Here is a 16,370-nt window from a genome sequence, read left to right on the forward strand (position 1 = left end):
TTGAGGATTCGAGGTACGGCCTATGAATTTTGGATGAATGCATGAGTTTTTGAGATGATTGAAGCTTGTTGTTGAGATGCAGTTGCTGATGTTGTCCCACCAGGGGTATCGTGTTGATGGTGACGTGTTGTTGTTGAGTCTGTCTGTCTGTCTGTCTGCATCGTGCAAAATCACAAGAGTCAGGTAGACAACGGCCGCCAAGATGCCCGCCATCCTGGACGACCCGGAGGCTCCGACGATCTACCGCGTTTCGGGAGATCCCCCGTATCCCGATCCCGCGAACCCGTCCGTGCCGCCCGCCATCACCCCTCGCCATGTGACACTCCGTGACCGCCAGACGGTTGCTACCGTCGTGCCCTTCGCCTCGCGCCACCAGGTCCCTGAGTCTCTACTCGTCTACCTATGTGAGCAGTTCAACAAGGAGATCGAGGGCGGTGACACGTATCCCATGATGGACCCCATGACCGTCGACAAGTTCGCCTCGTACTGGTTCCAGAACTTTGGGGGCATCATGCTTCTGGGTCACATTGAGAGCCCTGCAGACGTTGTCGAAGGCAAGGACTGGTCCAAGGAGTGTCTTGGCACCTTTTACATCAAGCCCAACTACCCAGGTCGCAGCAGTCACATCTGCAACGCCGGCTTCATCGTCACGGACGCCTCGCGCAACCGTGGCGTGGGCCGCCTCATGGGCGAGACCTACCTGGACTGGGCTCCCAAGCTAGGCTACAAGTACTCCGTCTTCAACCTCGTCTATGAGACCAACGTGGCCTCGTGCAAGATCTGGGATGCCCTGGGCTTCAAGCGCATCGGGCGCGTCAAGGGCGCCGGGAACCTGAAGAGCCATCCGGACCGGCTGGTCGACGCCATCATCTACGGTCGCGACTTGGGCGACTCGCCTGGCGGTCCTGGCAGCGACGAACTTGTGAGTGAAGAGCGTTTCGACAAGATCAAGTTCTACCTCAAGACCGGCCGGTATCCCAACGGCGCTGACCGAGCCGAGAAAAGCAGGCTTCGTAGCGCTGCCACCCACTACAAGCTGCTGGACGGCGACATCCTGATGCTCAAGGACAAGGAGGTCATCTCGGATCCCCAGCGCCAATACGAGATCGCCCGCAGCGTCCACAACCAGACTCACGGCGGCATCAACAAGACCACGGCCACCATCGCCGAGAAGTATCACTGGAGCCGTATCAAGGAAACTGTCTCGGACGTCATCCGTAACTGTGCGGAGTGCAAGGACACTAGCAAAGCTGCTGCTCATGCGTCGTTGGCGACGTCTTCTGGAAGCGGGACCGGTCTGAAACGTCCAACACCGAGCGGTGCCTCGACATCCGCCTCCAAGCGGGCTTCACCGAGTCCTGCAGCTGGGACTCCGATGGACTTGACCACCGACAGTTCTCGGCCACAACTATCCCATCCGACGCATCTTTCTCCGTTCAACGTGGTCCCTTCGCATGCCCCCTTTTCGGACCCCACAGCGCTGTCTTTCCTCCCTCCACCACCTCACCCCTCCGTGTCGACGGCAACAGGTGCCGACATGCACGGGCCGGATGCTCTATCACAAGGGACGCATGCCTCCATGCTCCAAGCCCCGTCTCATGACCCCTTTTGCACACCCCACCACGCATCGCCAACCCACGCTTCGACGCTAGGGGCGCTTGAACCGAGTCCACACACTGCCATGCCCCTCCAGGATTACCAGCCCATCGACCCCGCCATCATCGCGCAGTCCTCTGGGGATTCCCACCTGCATGCCCATCACCACCATCACCAAGTGTACCCGTTCACGCATCCCTCGCCACCTCCGCCGCCGAGCCACCACCAGCAACCTCATCACGGTGCTGCCGTTCCCTCTCCGCCACCGCAGAACGATCCCGAAGATGCCGAAGCGGCAGATGCATTTCAGGCATTGATCAACGCTGGTGGGACGGATGACGAGACTGACTACCCCACCGTCACCGTCGGAGCGGGACTCGATTCCATGGGCTCTCATCATCACAATCCTGGACAACTGAGCTACTCCATCCCGCGGCATCGAGACCCCCGAGGTGCTGCCGGGGCAAGATCAGGAGATCATCCACCACAGCATGGTGGGCCTGACCAAGGCGCTCACGACGACGCCGTGGACCGCGACCTGGAGATGCTGATCGATGCACACCATGTGGTGGAGTATGGAGAACCGCCTGGGGGCGAGCAGCAGCAGCAGGGCAGAGAGCATCCCGTCTTCGACACCAAGGAACCTCTCGGGGGAGGCCGTTCCGACCCTTCCAAGCTGGGTCGACCACCGGATAGTAGTACCATCCCAACATCACTGGCCCCAGCAGCACTCTCGACGACCACCACGTCCACCACCGCTGCTGCCGGAGCCAGTGCTGGTGCCGAAACGGGTGATGGGTACGGGAACATCAAACTCCCCCCGCCAGTGCCACCACCGTCAGACCACCGAGTGGTCGATACTGGTGCGGAAATGGATGGCAGTGCTAATAAGGGGGAACCTAGTGGTGGCGGCGGCGGCGGCGGTAGCAGGATGGATTTGCTATTCTACCCGCCGCCCCCGGAGGAGCTGGTATCGCCATCCCCGACGACAGCAACAGCAACAACAACAACAACCATGACGATAACGCCGACGACGATGGCAATGGCAACAGGTGGTGAGATCCAGGGACGGCGATTGCCGTCAAGTTTGGATGGGGATGAATGAGCTTGGGGTGTCGTGGATGGAAAGGAGGAGAGGTGAGATGATCCATCTTGTTAACTGTGTACCTACCTGTGTTCTTGGGCATCAATACATGGCCAGCTAGATAGCAGCGTGTTCGTGGATTGGATTTAATTTCTTGTTGAGGGCCTTTGTTGGATATAATTGTTTTTAGCTGTTTGTTGCATAGTTCAACAGAAAGTTTGGACTTCTAGTCCTCAATCTGTCCTCCGTAGAGCCAACGAAGTTAGTGGGAGTTGGTAAGTGGCATGTTAGTTGAACGGACTGCCTGCACAACACCCATCGTAGCCATCGAATGTCATCATCATCTTCGAAATAATCATCTACATAACGCAACGCATCACGGGAACGAATTTCTTCCGAGAATTGACAACTTATATTTTCTTTTCATCTACACACACAACTACACCTCACCCCCTTCACCGCCTCGGCATACCCCGACCGCGCCCGCGCAGAGCACGCTGCGCGGCGCCCGGCGGCAGGGGCTTCCCAGGAGGCTGGGGCGTCTTGCTCTCCTCGTTACGGATGGTCTCGTCAACGCCGAGGATCAGGCAGGCCGCCTCGGTGGCGGCCTGGATGGCGTTGATCTTGACGAGGGCCGGCTCCCAGACGAAGCGCTCCATCATGTCGGCGACGCCCTCGTTCTGGAAGTCGACGCCGGCCCACGTATTTCCGCGGCGGTGCTCGACGCGCAGGCGGTTGAGGATGTCGGTGGCGTCGAAGCCAGCGTTGTCGCACAGCTGGCGCGGGATGATCTCGAGCGCCTTGGCGAAAGACTTGACCACGGCCTGCTGTTTGTTGCGCACGTCCTGGTCGGCGAAGCGGTGCAGGTAGGCCGAGACCTCCATCTCGGTGGCGCCGCCGCCAGCCACAATGGTCTTGTTGCGGATGGCCCGCTTGACAATCATGATGGCGTCGTGCAGGGATCGCTCCACCTCAGCGATGAACTGCTCGGCGCCGCCGCGGAGGACGAGAGTGCATGTCTTGGCCTGCGGGCAGTCCTCGAAGAAGTTGTAGCGCTCACCACCAATCTGGCGCTCCTCGAAGCGGCCGCAGGTGCCGAGATGCTCGGGGCGGATGTCGGAGCAGGTGCTCTGGATGGTGGCGCCCGTGGCTTGTACAACGCGCTCCATATCCTCGGACGAGACGCGACCGGCGCAGAAAATATCACGGTCTGCGAAGTATTGGGTGGCCAGGTCGCCGATGGGCAGTTTGGAGAGGACAACCTTGGCGCCGGATTGGTAGGCGGCTTCGAGCTTCTTGTAGATGATCTGCCACTCGGCATCGACGATCGCCTGGTATTCCGACACTTGTTCGACGCGCACCTCGGCATTGTCCTTCTCGGCCTTGAGCTCGAGCTCAACGTTGAGACACAGAACCTTGGGCTTGGTGAAGGCCTTGGGCTGCTGCTCAAAGCCGGCATACGAGAAGGTCTTCTTGAAGGCAACGCCGTTGACAAAGAGCGAATCGGTCAGGGAGCCACCGGGGATCTTCTTGATGCCTATTAACTTTTCGTTGAGGTCGTCCTGGTCGAGAGAGAGAACGGCATCAACAACCACTGGGATTGTCAGTAAGGTATCCCCACAAATACACGACCCGTTGGAACCAACATACTCTTGGTGAAAAAGTCGGTGTTCCGCTTGATGAGCTTGCTTGTCATGGCAGTGGCGGCAAGCTTGTGCAGGGTGTCGCGACGATTGGCCTCGGTGGTGCTGACCTGGATCTCCTTGATCTTGTTGACAGCCATGGCGCAGGCTCGCCTCAAGCCCTTGATGATGATCTGGGAGCTGACGCCACTCTCGACATGTTCCTTAATCTCTTTGAGGATCTCTCCCGCGAGAACAACGACGGAGGTGGTGCCATCGCCTACTTCAGCGTCCTGGGAGCGAGCGATATCGACGAGGATGCGGGCGGCGGGGTGAACGATGTCGAGCAGCTTCATAACGGTGGCTCCATCGTTGGTGATGGTCTGCTTGCCGTTGGCATCCACCATTAATAAGTCTCCGCCATAGGGACCGAGGGTGGACTTGATGGTGGCCTGGACGGCCAAGCAAGCGTTGATGTTAGAGAGGATCTGGCCCTTGCCCTGGGAGGTGTCGGTGCCTGTGGTGCGGCGGTGGTCGAGTCAGCGGACCAAGTAACGGAGAAGGGCAGACATGGACATATGATGTTGACAGCAAAAGGAGGGGCAACGGACCCTCTTTGAGGACGATGATGGTGGGCGTTTGGCCGCCGAACGACATGTTAGCGACGGGCTAGATAATATCTGGGTGCTTGGCTGGGTAGTGGCGGAGCTCGAGAAGCAGTCTTGGGGGAAGAGGCAGACGTGGGGTGGTGTGTTGCCGGGGATGGTTTCGTCGGGTTTGCCTGTCGCCGCCGTTGGAGTTGAGATGCTCAGGGTTGATGGACTGTTCACTCAGGGTCCCCGCCAGATCCAAAAATTATCGAAGCCCATCGATTGCTGGAAGCTGCACTGCAGTCCCGTCTGGTGCTTGCTTGGGGGAAGGTGGGGCAGCAAGGTGTGGGGCCACCGGAAGCTGGGTCGATAAGCAGCCTGGAAGCTTATCTTCACGTGGCGGGGCCAACCTGCCCCGCGGGCTGGGAGCTGGTGCCCCGCAGCAGATCAGGCTGTTGTCCGGCTTCTGTCGGGACTGGAGCCTTGCATCCATTCACATGGGCATGCATCCTTGAGCTTTCGAGCTTGGGATAACTCAAGAATTAGTTCAGAGTGGTACCAAGATATGCTCCCATGATGCATCATCCGCCTCCAACCTCGCGCCAGCACCACTCCAATTGATGAAACGGTTTCATAGAGCATCCTCCGTACGTTATGCTCAGCAGATTGCGTTGGATATCTTTCACAACAATACGTGCCTGATCTTGTGCACAACATCTCCCCCATGTTTACCCACCCTATCGGCCTCCATCCCGTCTCCGGATCTTCTCTTATCCTGACCTACGGCCTACACCTCTCTGGCTCTGCCCCTCAGGACGCGATTCTCATCTTGTCCCCATTCCATCACCTCTCTCTGCTCCCGCCTTTCTCACCAGACTTTGGCTCAGACGCAAGAGCACTTCAACTCTCCAATCTACCATGTCTGCTTACATCTTGACGCTCCCCAATGAGGTCCTCATCACCATCTCCGCTGGCCTCCCTACACTCGCGGACCTAACTGCGCTCGCCCGGACCTGTCGTCGCCTCAATACTATTGCCCGCTCTGAGCTCTTAGCGAGAATTCCGGGTAACCCTGCCAATGTCAGGAACGCCCTGTTCTATTTCGCCGAGAATGGCCTGCTTGAGCCGGCTCGTCAGCTGCTCGACCTTGGGGTGAACCCCAATGTCGTTTACTGTTCTCCCATCCCCAGGGACTCCTACCTTCGCCTGCTTGCCGCCCAGGGTCGCCGGCCAGGCCGCTGTCCCTTGATGGACCGCCTCTTTGCTCGGGAATACCTCGACACGGCCATCAACACTTGTACCCCTGGCTCAGATTTGGGTCTGACATTCAGGCGCCTTCGGAACTCACCGCTTCTGCACTCCACACCTAACACTCGATTCGCACACAGTGATGAGTATGCATACAACCTGCTCATCCAAGAACTGCATGCCGTCGTGGTTCAACACGACGTCGTCTGGGATCCCAAGCGCAAGCGCATCAACAAGTCCGATGGCAGTAACTTTTCACCAGAAGAACTCGGATCGCTTTACCTCTGGACTCCTCTCCATGTCGCTGCCCATCGCGGTGACGATGCCTTCATCAGGCTATTGATTCAACGCGGCGCCAACTTGAATCCTTATCTTCGTGTCCACCACAAACTTGACTTTATCCACGTCATTGAGCCGTGGAGAAGACAGGAATGGATTCCTTTGAATGAATCGCCACTCCTTCAAGCAGTCATCGCTGGCCACTTGTCTACCGTCCAGCTCTTATTGAAGGAGGGTGCTTCCCGCTACATGGTTGCTGACCCTCCTGAGGCACACTATCACCCTAACTACTGGAACAACAAGCCTGGCTATGGAATCACACCACTCCACGTCGCAGCATGGCATGGCCATTTACCCTTGTGCGAATTTCTCGCCGATTGGGACCCCAAGCTGGTTACGGATGGCCATAATATAACCCTCATTCCGCCGACCGAATACGCCATCGCCGGTGGTCACCTGAAGACGACTGGACGCTTTTTGCTTGAGAAGCACGTCGATCTGACTACCCCACCCGACAGTCCGGATCGGAAACAGAAGACACTCTTGCAACTCAGCAGCGAGCGGCAACCCGTCATCAGCTACGCACTCCGGAGTCGAAAGCAGTGGTCGGACGTCTCGTGGCTGGTGGACATGGGGGTCGGGCTGGGGCCTCATGATATACGACCCCCTCTGTTCTGGGTCACCGACTCAACCGTCACTGGCGCTGACGAAGAGGATCCGGATATGATACCCATCCTACGTCGCTTGGCGTTTGACTCAACCCATCGAGTTCAAATGAGCCAACACGATCTTGATGCTTGCATGGATGCAGCAGCCCGGAAGCACATGCCGCAGACGCTCAAACTGCTGATGGAGTTGGCCCATCATCGGTCGCTCAAGGTTATCCCCGGACATAGGCTTAATCTCATCATGACATACCACCCTTTGTACAAGGAAGTCAGCCCCGATAGGGTTCTCGACACAGTCAAACAACTTATCGATCACGGCCTCGCGGCGAAGCAAATACAAGTTCCGTCCATCTTCAGCTGGTTTCAAGACAACCCTTTCAACCCGGTCCCAATACATAGCGTGATGGTTCCTCGCCACATCCATTTCTGCCTGACCACCCCTGGAATGGCCGCTGCAAAACTTGCTGTTGCACGGTACCTTTACGAGTTAAACACCCGAAATCCCGACATTAGCATCGACGTGGACCTGCGTGCGTCCCTTCTGAGCGTTTGCCAGCCTGGCGGATTGCCCTTGTGTCAATGGTTGGCCAGCGTCGGCGCTCTCCGCACAATTACCAAGAGCGACCTGGCCATCATGTTGACCCGAACGGCCATGTCTGAGCGCTTTGGCGGCGTTGACGTGGACCTTGCTCGCTGGGTGCTCGAGCAAGCGGACATTCTGGGTGTAAAGAAGGAACTCCTCGCCGAGATCGATGTTGGTTTAATAATTTCCACATCCCGGGACCTGGCTATCTCCCACCTCCTTCTGAGCCACGGCGCTCGTCCGACTGGTTCTTTGGCGGCCAAACCCGCTACGTCGGCCTCTCTTGGTCATGGCATGTGGGCGTGCCGTGCCGGACGCCGGCTCGACCCTCGCAACTTGCACATCACTCAGTGTGACCATGCCGCCCTGATGGCTTGTTTACGTCCTGACTTTGCTCAAGCCCACGAAGTGCTCCGGCTCGCACTTGACCAGGCCCCGAAGGACCTTGTGACCACTACCCTTCTTTACGATATGGCTTCCCGAAGATATGTGACGATGGCAAGCTTGGTCTGCTGCACTCACTCCCCAACACCACAACCACCGCATACGCCGGTGTTGGAGTCTCAGCGACTAGCCATGCTCCAAATCCTCATCAACCACGGCGCCGACGTTCACGAAGTTTTCGCCAAGCACGATCCCCCGGATCTCGAGTTCTCCGCCACAGAACACTACCCGTCGAACGCCCTGTTACGCGCCTTTGCCTCCGAGGACACAGACGAAATCTTCCGCCTCCAAGACCCCCAGCACCCTCGCTTCCGTCCCGCTGACGCTCACCGTCCCGTCATTTGCGCCATCCAGGGGCTCATGCCCTCGCTTGTCAAGCTGATGCTGGAATCTCAACCCCTGAAGGAGCCAAACAGCCGCACCGCGCTGAGGTATCTCAAGGCCGCTTGTTCCGGCGCAGGCGCTCGCCGACTGTCGCCCGCCTGCCTAAAGCACGTCCTTGACCTGGCTAACATCACTGACGCCGATCTGCCTACCGACGAGGACGGCAGGACGGGCTTGATGTGTCTGCTCAGCTTTTTCAAGGAGGATGATTATGCTGAGGATACCCCGGACATGACGCACCGCCATCCGTGTAGGTGCGAGCCGGAGCTGGTCGGGTTCGAGAAGGATGACTTGTGTAACATGATTTTCATGCTGCTGGAGCGGGGCGCCAAGTGGACGACGAAGGCGGAGCTATTGGGGATCTCGCCCCTTGATTTGCTCAAGGACGTCTTGGCGGAGGGTGCGATGGCAAGGAAGGGGATGTATAAGCAGCATAATGTCATTGAGCTGAGGAAGAGGGTGATGTTGGATATCTGGGAGAAAGGGGTGGAGAAGAGGAGGGGGTTTAACCCGTTTGAGATGGGAAATGTGAAGGTCGATAAGGGGGAGGAGCCCGTTGAAGGGGGAACAGATGGTGGGAAGGTGCCGATGAGGCAGGAACATCCCTCGGTTGGGATGGGGAGGTTGAGGCACGTGATGAGGGATGGACGGTGGTGATGGAGGTGACGCTTTTTGGCTTGGGTGTTTGGACGGACGGGATGTTCGATGATTGAGCGGCGGTGTCTTGATCTGGGTTTGTTAGAGTTGTATTTCCTTGGAAATGCTTCACCATGCAAACATGGATGATTGTTATGATGACGTCTGCTTGAGTCATGGTGATGGCTTTTCTGTTGTTGTTGCTTCCCAGGGCATGTCTTGGTGTTGCGAGCCTGATGCGACGACGAGCTCTTAACAGAGCTTGTTCTGGATGTTTCCGAATAAACTCAAGAATCAGAGCTTTTCTTTTTCTCAATTCCTCTGAGTTTCTGTCGTCCGTTATTTGCCGCAGGCGCGTTTTGGTGGATCTGAAAGTCGGTGTTGAGGCTTAAGGTCCCGGGTTGCGCGGAAACCAAGGGTTTGTTTACTTAGCCCCTGAGTTTGTCAACATCTTCCGACGGTATCGCCGGCCGAAGCTTGTTTGCCAGTAACGGTAGTTTGTCAGCAATCTCTTCATTCTTTGTCATGGGAAACTTAATAATTAAGCACACAAGTGTGTTTGTCTCCCATTAACGTGAGTACCTGTAGTGTGTGAACCTGGGTTGTGGAAGGCATGCAGCTGCCAAGTTGATACATCAATGGCACATTCGGCTAAAGAAAGATTTGCACCAAGAGATGTTCGTCTAACCACTTAGGTTGCCGCACATAATATGGATGGAGAAGAATTAGGTATATATCTTGTCGTCAGGAAGTCTGCTGCAGTTTTCTGGTCAGTGTCTTCAAACCCTCCATGCTGATCCTTGAGCTCTCGAGCTTCAGGCTAGCACTCAGCATGCTATCCTACCTTTTGACGTCATCATAGGGTATACGCTGTGTACATCTAGGTATGTACGCGGTTTTGCATGTTGGCTTTGCGGTGCTCTCGTTGGATCTTCCCATCGTTCGTCCTGGCTGACTCGAAAGGACAAAGGAAGAAATCGCTTTTCTCTGGTGGTTAGAGCTCTCGATACTGCTCTCTTCGTTGTTCTGGCATCTGGCATATCTATTGATATGATTCTCCCACGTTCACTCTATATTATATGGTATTTAGGTTTAGGTTTAGGTTAGGTTTAGATTAGGGTTTAGTTAGGTTTAGGTTTGAATGAATCTTTCGCCCGTTCTCTGTTCCATCAAACACCTATAAATATCATTTCTTTCAAATGTCCTCTGGTCAGGTTTTCTTCCACTCTTACTCTATTCCCTCTCACTGGGCATTTCTCTTTGCTGTCCAGTGTTCATAAGTGATTCTTCCTCTCGCGTCTTGCGGCTCGATATCACAATGACATCCAAGATCACCCATCGAAATCTGTGCCGGTCTGCTCTTTAGTTCCTTTTATTTTACTCATGCCAAATACTGACAACCCACAGCCGCCACGTTTGTCACATCAAGAGTGAAGGCTTGAAAACCGACCACACCTGCCCACTCAGCGTTGTTTCTATATTTGATGTTCAGCGTTGCAATCCAGGCAAGTTAAGATGTCGCACCTTTTCATCGATAGACTTTCCGTGCTGTTGAGACTGTGGTCACACCGTCTCCGACATGGATGTGCAGAAATTGTCTGACTCAAGTATTGTTTTTGTAGATCCACCTTCGAACGAGATCGAGATCGCCATGGACGCCAGCTCTGCCACCGACTCCATTGCGGCAGGTTACAACATTCCTCGCAGGGAGTCATCGTCTACGTCACTGCCAGACCTCCCCCCGCATGTCTCCTTTCTCAATGCACTGCCAGATGAGCTGCTGTTGTCAATCTCCCACGACCTTGACGAGCAAGAACTTTGGGCACTGGCAAAAGCAAGCCTTCGGCTGTTCAACCTCTATCAACCACTGTTTTAGGAAAGAGCGGTTGGCAGTGAGAAACGAATGAAGCAAGTTTTCTTCTGGGGGGTTGAAAATGGTCGCCATGATATAATACAGAGACTGGTAAGTACCGCCCCTATCGTGACTATCTGTCTGTTTGGCTCTTCTTTTTTTATCCCTTTATTTCTTTATTTTAACCCGAAATTCCTCTATCTCTGCCTATCTCTGCTTACGTCTAACATTGTTTCGATCAGCTCGAGCTTGAGGTGGACCCGTCCACGAGTTACTGGTTCGGTATTCTTCGAAGTAGCCTGATCGACGTCCTTGAAATCCGAGGACGGCGTAGTTCTATCCTGCCCCCCCCCCCCCCCAACTGACCGCTCGATGATCATCAAGCTTTCCGGGGCAGATACTGTGCGAAGTCGTCATTCAGATCAACTCTCAACACCATCAGAGAAGATTTCCAGCGAGTCGTACCGTTGGAGCTGGATATGGACTGTAAGTTTGAGTTGAGTTGATGATAATATTTTTTAACTTCCTCCAGCTCGATAATGGCTAACTCTGAACATCAGTCAATATCAACCAGGCACTTAGAGCCCCACCTGGGCCTCGCTGTCATCCCGGCATCCTTACGCAAGAGGAAGAAGTCAGCATCATCAAGCGGGACTTTTGGAGCTGGGATGCACTTCACGTCGCTGTTCAACGGGGAGATGCAACCACCGTCACTATGTTGCTCAAGTACGGAGCAAACATCGAGTCACAGGCCTACGGAGCTTGTGATTGCGCTGCAGACAATCTGTGGAAGCCAGCTGAACCTGAAGAATCAGTCAAGCCAGGCCGGAACCGCTCGGCATGGACTCCCCTCCATTTGGCGCTGTGCTCCGGGAGAGAAGAGATTGTGCGCCTCCTTTCTCGAGGAGCATCGCTTTATGTTGGAGGGGTCGCCGCCATGCCGGGCCCAAATGGACTGGTCTCGCCGCTGAGAATCAACGCATACTAAAGCGCCGCCCAACTGGGCTCGGCAAGAATCATCGATATTTTGAATCAAACCGGAGTTGATCTCTTCCGGGAACGCCAACAACCCAAGCTCGAGTTACCGCGCTGCCGCTGTGGGCACCATTCGCATGGTTGCTGCTGAGCTTCTCCGCCACCCCGGGATTTATATCAAGCAAACTAAGATCTCAGTCATTTGCTCTCGAAAATCCCAGGACGCTACGCTCAGGGCAGCGTTCTGGAAGTGTTATGCCATCAAGGGCTCTACTACGATGCTGGGTGGTTGGTCCAATATGGCCTGGACCAGATGTACCGCCTAATCTTCCGAGACCGAGCTCTGAGGTTTCAACGGGCACTGGCCATCACATGCTGGCTCTTCTTGTCAGCAATTCCCCGACACCCGTCTCTTTGCCAGCGACAGAACAACTTGATGTGCTCATCTTACCACCATCTCACCACAATCCAACGCCAGGCTCTTGACGCTGAGACGGTTCAGAGCGGCCTGCAAGGGAGACTCGCTCTAGCGAGCAAGCTTCTCCGTGCTGGTGCGGACCCAAATGCGAAAGTTGATGTGTTGGTGGACCCTGAGTCTCGGGTCCCTCACAGCAAACGCCAGCTTCAGAAGAAATGGACCGCTCTGAAAATAGCCGCAGCAAATGGATTTGCAGAGATGGTCCAGTTACTCCTCGCACACGGGGCTACTTGGAGTGATGATACAATAGTAACGCACTGATGGAAGCACCACTCGCCTTGGCAGCGAAGTCCACAATCTTATGGGGCGGCAACCCCAGCGAGGCTTTTTGTCCTCCTGGACAAGGATGCCTCCAGATCCTTGGTTATCCCATTCACCGACCCGAGCACTCCAACCGTATTGGAGACGCTACTTGATCTCCGGCTCCCTTACGATCCTGCCACGTCCAACTCCGATCCTCGCTGGCAGGCGTGGCTGTTCCTGACCAGCCCTACGGCGCGGCAGAACTGGCCATTGATCTCCAGTGGGAGCGGTTGGTGCTGTCCGCGTCTGGGCGCGCAAGCAACGCGCCGTCCTGCACCCTCCTGGACTAGGGCAGGCCGGTGAGGGACAGCTTGCGGCCGGCGGCATTGGAGGAGTTGTTGCGCCGTGCCGGCGAACACAGCCTTTCCTTTGAGGCCGACGACCGGCCGGAGACCGGGCAGAAAGACACCGCCATGGTTCGCTGGGCGTGCGAATGCTGTCTTGCTGCCGGAATCCGGCAGCGCCTGTCAAGGAAGGCTGCGCTCCGCTGGTGGCGCGTAGTGCGAGATAAGGGGGCGCGGGTTGTTGCTGAAATGTTGATGCAGTTTCCATCGCATCTAGAGGAAGAGGAGCGCAAAAAGATGTGTTTAAAATCTGGACCATAAGGCAACTGTTATTGATACTCCTCCACCAAGGTATCTAAATCCAACCCTTCCATGGATCCTTACATACAATCCAAAAACCCATTATCAAATCCTCCCATCAACGCCATGGCTAAAACAATTAATACAACTATCAACAGGAAACACAAACCAACATCTCAATCCTTCCTCGCGCCTGACGTCCCAACGGACACCGCCTCCAACGACGCAGCCGACTCTCCCCTCTCCAGATCCACATCCGTCCCTGCTCCAGAGCCATACCCCATACCCGGATTCTCCGTCATCTTCTCCTGGGACTGGGACTTATTGATCTTCTGTCCCTCTCCCTCTGTCTTCGCCCCTGACAGACGCCACCACCCTTTCTTCCCAGCCGACTTCCCGCTTTCCTCAGCAGAAGGGTTGGACGTCCCTGCCGCAGCGGCAGCGGCAGCCAAAGCAGCGGCGTACTGTCCCCTTCCACCCTTCTCGGCAACCTTCTCCGGCACGGCAGGCATATTCCCAACAGCCTTCGAATCGGGAGCGACGTCTCCGTTTGCCCCGGCGCCCGCAGGGTCCGGGCGGGCAATGGTGGAGTTGAGCCGGATCGAGACCGGGAAGCGAAGCGACGAGTTGACGCGTTGCTCGAAGACGGGTGAGAAGAGGAACGAGTTGGGGAAAAAGCGGCGCGCGAAGGCTTTGAGGCAGGGAAGGCAGGCGCAGACGATGCCGATGTACATCTCGACGAGGCTGTCCAGGAGGCGGGTGTGAGATTTCTCGGGCCAAAGATGGATCGGGGTTGAGGAGTGGATAGGGGAACACGTACCACCAGATCAAGTTCACGGGGTATGCCCAGGTCAGATCCATTTCGCCGCCGTTTTTGCGGTTCTGGATGGCGGTAACCATACGCATGGTGCTGATGGCGCAAACGCTGGAGGCAAAGAAAAGATAACGTCAGCTGATGTGTCTGGAAGCATGGAGGCTGGAAAGCACTTACAAGCCACCAGTCATCAGGATCAACGAGATACCAATCTTCTTCAGCAAAGGGACCCTCAGGGGACGCAGCATCCAGATGGGCAGGAGCAGGATCAAAAAGTCGGTAGACATGTTGAGGATGTTGGCCGAGTCAAAGATGGCGTTCTGGTTGAGGCACGTTCCGTTCGGGATGAACCAGTCCCAGTAATACTCCATGGGCTTGCAGATGTAGAGGAACAAAAACGCGTTCGGAAGGGTGTAGCCGACTGTGATGAACATGACGATGTAAACGGCGATTTGGAAGGCCCGGTCGATGGAGAAGCGCAGGTAGAAGGACAGGATGGACAGCTTGATGAAGAGCGTGCTCAGGTTGTAGGACCCGGCGCCGGCAATCATGCCCAACTGACGGATCGTGTGTTAGCCAGAGGGTATTTCCGGTTTCCTGTCCGCTGACGCTGGCTGTAGCAAAATTACCTTCATGACATATTGGAACGGAGCCAGTTCGAGATCCCAGATATGGTAGCCCATGCCCTTGGTGGACTCTAAGCTTGCCGTTAGCCATTGAAATCTTCCCGACGCTTTTGTGCCTCATATACTCACGGATGATGCAAACGATCGAGTTAATGAGAGCAAATGCCTGTCATTTTGATCAGCCGTCATCAGCAAAAGCACATCATTGTGGTTCGACGGGTCATCATGACGTACAAATCCTACGCAGATCAAATCTATTTCAGAGGTATGTCAGTACCAGCGGGCACAGTGCGTTTGGGCTTATACTGGAAGGCTCTTACAATCATCCGGGTGCCACTTCTTGATGATAAACGCCGCCGACCACAGGCGCGGCAACAGGAAACACAGGGCGATGACGGGGAAAACGACGGCCACGATGATGAGGCGGTATCCGATCCACTCGGGGTTCTCGAAATTGGGCGTCACGCCCGGCGGCGGAGGCATCGCCGGGATGATGGTTCCGTCGGAGGCCATGGTTGACTATTCGTGAGACAATCGATGCCGTGAGCGTTTACAGCAACGTCCCAAGTAGTCCGGCAATCAAGGAGCAACCGTCGTCGTCATCACACGCTCGCCCACCATACAACCATGATCCTGTAAGTCAAGAACTCCGCAAGATCACGAAACGTCGACGGACGAACGCCGGAGCGATAATAATACAACACCAAGAAAAAACCAAGCAAGAGATCGACGGGCACCAAGTGGAAACCTTGGAGGATCACCGCGGACGGGGACGCGGACGGCACAAGTATTCCGCGTGAGCGGAAGCCGGGGCGCGGGCGAGTCAGGTCCGCAACGGCAGTTCCCGTGGGAGCTGTGCTCCCGGACCTCTTTCATCCCCGGTTCACCAGTCACTGGCCGGCAGGCAGAACACGCCTGCAGTCCTGACTTCGAATCTCGATTCGCGGGCAGGGGTTAGGCCCCTGATTTTGGCGTCGAATGGGCCATCTCCCGTCTCTGACCCAGCCCCAAAGTCTGGTGTTTTGCGGCACTGGACCTGGTTCCGCCCCCTGGTCAAGCTTTGGAGCTTGTCAGGCTTGGGACGGGGAAGAGCAGGGTACACGACACTAGGTGGCTGAGATGGCCTCTCCATCTTCCCCAGCGGGGTTGAGAGATTGCCTTGTGGTGCAAGTGGCACCACCCCGTTCCCGCTGCTGCGGCCGCTCTTGCGCAGGTCGCAGTGCGCTAAGGCTAGGTTGAGGTGATACTTCATTTTGGGTGAACCTGGGTTTTGTTCAGCTCGGATGACGCATGGTGATAGCACGGAACTATTGCGACTCTGGGGCTTGACAGGATAAGTATGGCACTGTCAACAAGAAGCTACAGAAAGGAGAATGACAGCATGCTCTGGGGCACAAGTGAAATGATATCCAGGATGAAATAGGATGCTGATTTATGTGTTGGATATCTGGACTCGACGCGAGTCGTTGCAATGTGTGGTGGAGGAGGAAGCGAAGGAACAAAAAAAGCAACAATCCATGTCGTACCGAATCCGATCCATTCTCTTGGGCCCAGCACGCTTGCAACCTGACTTGCATGAATCATTGATGCAAGTGAAGAAACCC

At 55.7% G+C, this 16,370-nt stretch overlaps 5 protein-coding genes across 5 annotated transcripts; 2 read left to right on the forward strand and 3 right to left on the reverse strand.

The window, feature by feature from the left end:
• Nucleotides 1–202: 202 nt before the first annotated feature.
• VTJ04DRAFT_5862 (uncharacterized protein) lies at nucleotides 203–2,701 on the forward strand (the record flags this gene model as incomplete). Its single annotated transcript, XM_069364023.1, has 1 exon — nucleotides 203–2,701. The coding sequence occupies one exon, from the start codon at nucleotides 203–205 to the stop codon at nucleotides 2,699–2,701; it is 2,499 nt and encodes an 832-aa protein (XP_069217891.1).
• Nucleotides 2,702–3,135: 434 nt separating this feature from the next.
• VTJ04DRAFT_5863 (uncharacterized protein) lies at nucleotides 3,136–4,959 on the reverse strand (the record flags this gene model as incomplete). Its single annotated transcript, XM_069364024.1, has 3 exons — nucleotides 3,136–4,274; nucleotides 4,331–4,819; nucleotides 4,914–4,959. 3 exons carry the CDS (start codon nucleotides 4,957–4,959, stop codon nucleotides 3,136–3,138), a joined length of 1,674 nt encoding a protein of 557 aa, XP_069217892.1.
• Nucleotides 4,960–5,810: 851 nt separating this feature from the next.
• Nucleotides 5,811–9,155, forward strand: VTJ04DRAFT_5864 (uncharacterized protein; the record flags this gene model as incomplete). Its single annotated transcript, XM_069364025.1, has 1 exon — nucleotides 5,811–9,155. One exon carries the CDS (start codon nucleotides 5,811–5,813, stop codon nucleotides 9,153–9,155), a length of 3,345 nt encoding a protein of 1,114 aa, XP_069217893.1.
• Nucleotides 9,156–13,502: 4,347 nt separating this feature from the next.
• VTJ04DRAFT_5865 (uncharacterized protein) lies at nucleotides 13,503–15,279 on the reverse strand (the record flags this gene model as incomplete). Its single annotated transcript, XM_069364026.1, has 7 exons — nucleotides 13,503–14,070; nucleotides 14,147–14,251; nucleotides 14,318–14,697; nucleotides 14,770–14,837; nucleotides 14,896–14,932; nucleotides 15,001–15,020; nucleotides 15,087–15,279. The coding sequence occupies 7 exons, from the start codon at nucleotides 15,277–15,279 to the stop codon at nucleotides 13,503–13,505; spliced, it is 1,371 nt and encodes a 456-aa protein (XP_069217894.1).
• A 370-nt stretch (nucleotides 15,280–15,649) lies between these two features.
• VTJ04DRAFT_5866 (uncharacterized protein) lies at nucleotides 15,650–16,018 on the reverse strand (the record flags this gene model as incomplete). Its single annotated transcript, XM_069364027.1, has 1 exon — nucleotides 15,650–16,018. One exon carries the CDS (start codon nucleotides 16,016–16,018, stop codon nucleotides 15,650–15,652), a length of 369 nt encoding a protein of 122 aa, XP_069217895.1.
• Nucleotides 16,019–16,370: the final 352 nt, after the last annotated feature.

The sequence above is a fragment of the Mycothermus thermophilus genome (genome assembly GCF_041956435.1).
Source record: "Mycothermus thermophilus strain CBS 625.91 unplaced genomic scaffold VTJ04scaffold_4, whole genome shotgun sequence".
Lineage (NCBI taxonomy): Eukaryota > Fungi > Ascomycota > Sordariomycetes > Sordariales > Chaetomiaceae > Mycothermus > Mycothermus thermophilus.